At 39.8% G+C, this 2,763-nt stretch overlaps 1 protein-coding gene across 1 annotated transcript; it reads right to left on the reverse strand.

The window, feature by feature from the left end:
* Window positions 1-230: 230 nt before the first annotated feature.
* On the reverse strand, window positions 231-1,806 carry LOC140822468 (uncharacterized). Its single transcript, XM_073183241.1, has 2 exons — window positions 1,674-1,806; window positions 231-691 (listed from the first exon to the last, which is right to left on the reverse strand). The coding sequence occupies exons 1-2, from the start codon at window positions 1,804-1,806 to the stop codon at window positions 231-233; spliced, it is 594 nt and encodes a 197-aa protein (XP_073039342.1).
* Between the last annotated feature and the right edge of the window lie 957 nt (window positions 1,807-2,763).

Consider the following 2,763-nt stretch of genomic DNA (forward strand, 5'->3'; position numbering starts at 1 on the left):
GCAACAGAAATAATGACAGGTAACATGTTATTCTCACCTAGATATACATACTTTAGGTGCAGTGGCAGAGGCTTGAGCTCAAGTGCTAGTGGTTCAACAATGCTTGACTTCGGAAGAGTCAAGTCTCTTCGATCTCCCAAATCCTCCAATCTCATCCTTATCGGCTTCGTCCATGGATGACTGGCATTAAAGTATGTCATTATTTCCGCTCTTTCTTTGCCCAAGTCATCCTACTTTAATTCAGTAGTGAGAGTGGCTTCCAATGGGTCCTTCATAGCATCCTGCACAAAATTACACATAAGTGAATCTACCGCATTAATTCTAAAATAGTCATCAGTGCGCAGAGTGTGCTTAAGAGCATTAAATACATCAAAAGTAATTTCTTCATCTCCCACTCTCAATCTAAACTTCCCTTCGTGAACATCAATCAAGGCCTTGCCAGTCGTGAGGAATGGTTTCCCCAAAATCAAGGGCATCTCCATGTCTTCTTCCATGTCGAGTACTACAAAATCTGCTAGAAATATGAACTTGTCCACTTTCACCAACACATCCTCTATGAATCTTTGAGGATATTTGATGGATTTGTCTTCTAATGGTAAAGACATCCTTGTGGGCTTAGGATCTCCCAGTCCATGTTTCCTGAATACAGATAGAGGCATAAGGTTATTACTCGCACCAAGATCACATAAGACTTTATGAAAAACAACATCACCAATCATGCAAGGAATATAAAAACTCTCTGGCTCTTTTAGCTCTGGCGGGATCTTGTTTTGTACCAATGCAGAGCAATTTTAAGTCAAGTTTATCATCATGTGATCCTACAACTTTCTCTTATTAGCTAAGATGTCTTTTAGAAATTTATCATAGCTCGAAATTTTCATTAAAGCATCAGCGAAAGGAATTTTAATTTGCAATTTCTGAATACTTCTAAGAACTTATCGAATTGTGCATCCAATTTTTCTTTCTTAAATGCGGTAGGGAAAGGTGGAAGGATAACAATTTTAGATTGTGCAGTGGGTGCGAGTATAGAGTTAGAAGACTTACCTGTCGACGTGTCAGCAGCTTCCTCTCCTTGATCCTATTTTTCTTTCTCCTTTTGTTCAAGCAATTTTCCACTCCTCGTTGCTATGGCTTTCACTTGCTCTTTCGGGGTTAGTCTTCGTGTTGCTTGGCAAGGTTCCTGGATCTCTGTTAGTGATCATTTTAGCCAACTGACCTATCTGATTCTCCAAATCCTTTATCGATGCATCATGGTTCTGTAGTCTTGTCTCGGTGGATTAGATGAACTTAGACATCATTTGCTCCAAAATAGATTTCTCCTCTCTAGGCTAAGGTCGATACATCAGTTTCTTACTATACTATTGTACTCCTTGGGGTCGATTCTGACTGCTTTGTCCACCCCATGAGAATTTGGGGTTTTGCCTCCATCAAGGATTATATGTGTTCGAAAATGGATCATTCCTAGGACGGTTTTGAATCCCCACTTGATTTTCTGGTGCCTCCTCATGCATATATAAAGGACCAATGTCTTAACAATCCTTAACATAGTGTTCTCCTCCGCATTTATCACAGAATATGTCTTGCAGGCTCATCGATTTCCCGTTTACATTCAAGTTGTATATTTTACTGTTAATTGCTTCTAATTGTGCAGTGACAGCAGAAAATTCGATTACCTGGTGAACTCCTCCTCCGATTGTTCCTCTCAAATTGAGGGTGATAACTACTAACAGCCATCTCCTCCAATAACTCATAACCTTCTTTGGCCATTTTCCTCAGCAGATTCCCACAGGCCGCAACATCTATCATGGTACGGGTAGATGAAATTAAACCATAGTAAAAAGTTTAAACAACTAAGCCAAGAGGCAACTCATGATGTGGGCATCTCCGCAGTAAGTCCTTGTAGCACTCCCAATCCTCGTAGAGTGACTCCTGCTCAAATTGAGAGAAGGTAGTTATGTCCGCTCAAAGTTTCATGGTTTTTGATGGAGGAAAGTATTTCAAGAGGAATGCCTTGGCCATATCTTACCATGTTGTGATTGAACCTACAGGTAGACAAGTCAACCAAGATTTATCTTTGTCACTCGAAGAGAAAAGAAATAAACGCAACCTAACAGTATCATCAGACACTCCATTAAATTTAAAAGTATCACAAATATCTAAGAAGTCTGCGATGTGAGTGTTTGGATCATCAAGCGCATTTCCCCCAAATTGGGCAGTGTTCTGGATCATCTGAATTATTACTACTGGTTTGATCTCAAATTGGTTCGCTCTGACGGTTGGTCGCACTATGCTTGGGCGTGCTCCATCAAGCGAAGGTTGTGCATACTCCAACATGGGTAAGTGCCTTGGTTCTTCGACTCTTAGATCTTCATGATGCTATTCCTCACATTCGTTTATGTTCATCATGTCCCTCAGCCTCTGTTGTTGTCTTCGTCTGCGTAGGGTTCTTTCAATATCTGGATCAAATATCTCTAGTTCATAATCTAGAGACCATGGCATGCACCAAGAGATATCATGCAAGTAAATCTAAGGTACCAAACATAACCGAATCATGAATGCTAAAGTAAATAACTAAGAATAAAATTGTGGATTAACAGCACCGGTAACGGCGCCAAAAACTTGATCGAGCAAAACTTTCATTGTAAATCCCTTAGTAAAATTTATAACATTCAAGCTCGAAATAATCGCAAGTGCACGATGTCAAGTAATAATATAATGTACCAGAGTACGAATATCGTTACACTAGAGACTATATTTCGCAAT

Source organism: Primulina eburnea, unplaced genomic scaffold (assembly GCF_022965805.1).
Source record: "Primulina eburnea isolate SZY01 unplaced genomic scaffold, ASM2296580v1 ctg857_ERROPOS3498143, whole genome shotgun sequence".
NCBI lineage: Eukaryota > Viridiplantae > Streptophyta > Magnoliopsida > Lamiales > Gesneriaceae > Primulina > Primulina eburnea.

What these genes read in the sequence shown, in the direction of transcription:
- LOC140822468 (XM_073183241.1), bottom strand. Translation starts at nt 1,806, where the DNA reads ATGATAGATGTTGCGGCCTGTGGGAATCTGCTGAGGAAAATGGCCAAA. An exon ending in TCGGAGGAGGAGTTCACCAG is followed by an intron (nt 692 to 1,673) that starts GTAATCGAATTT and finishes TTTTTCATAAAG; the next exon opens with TCTTATGTGATCTTGGTGCG.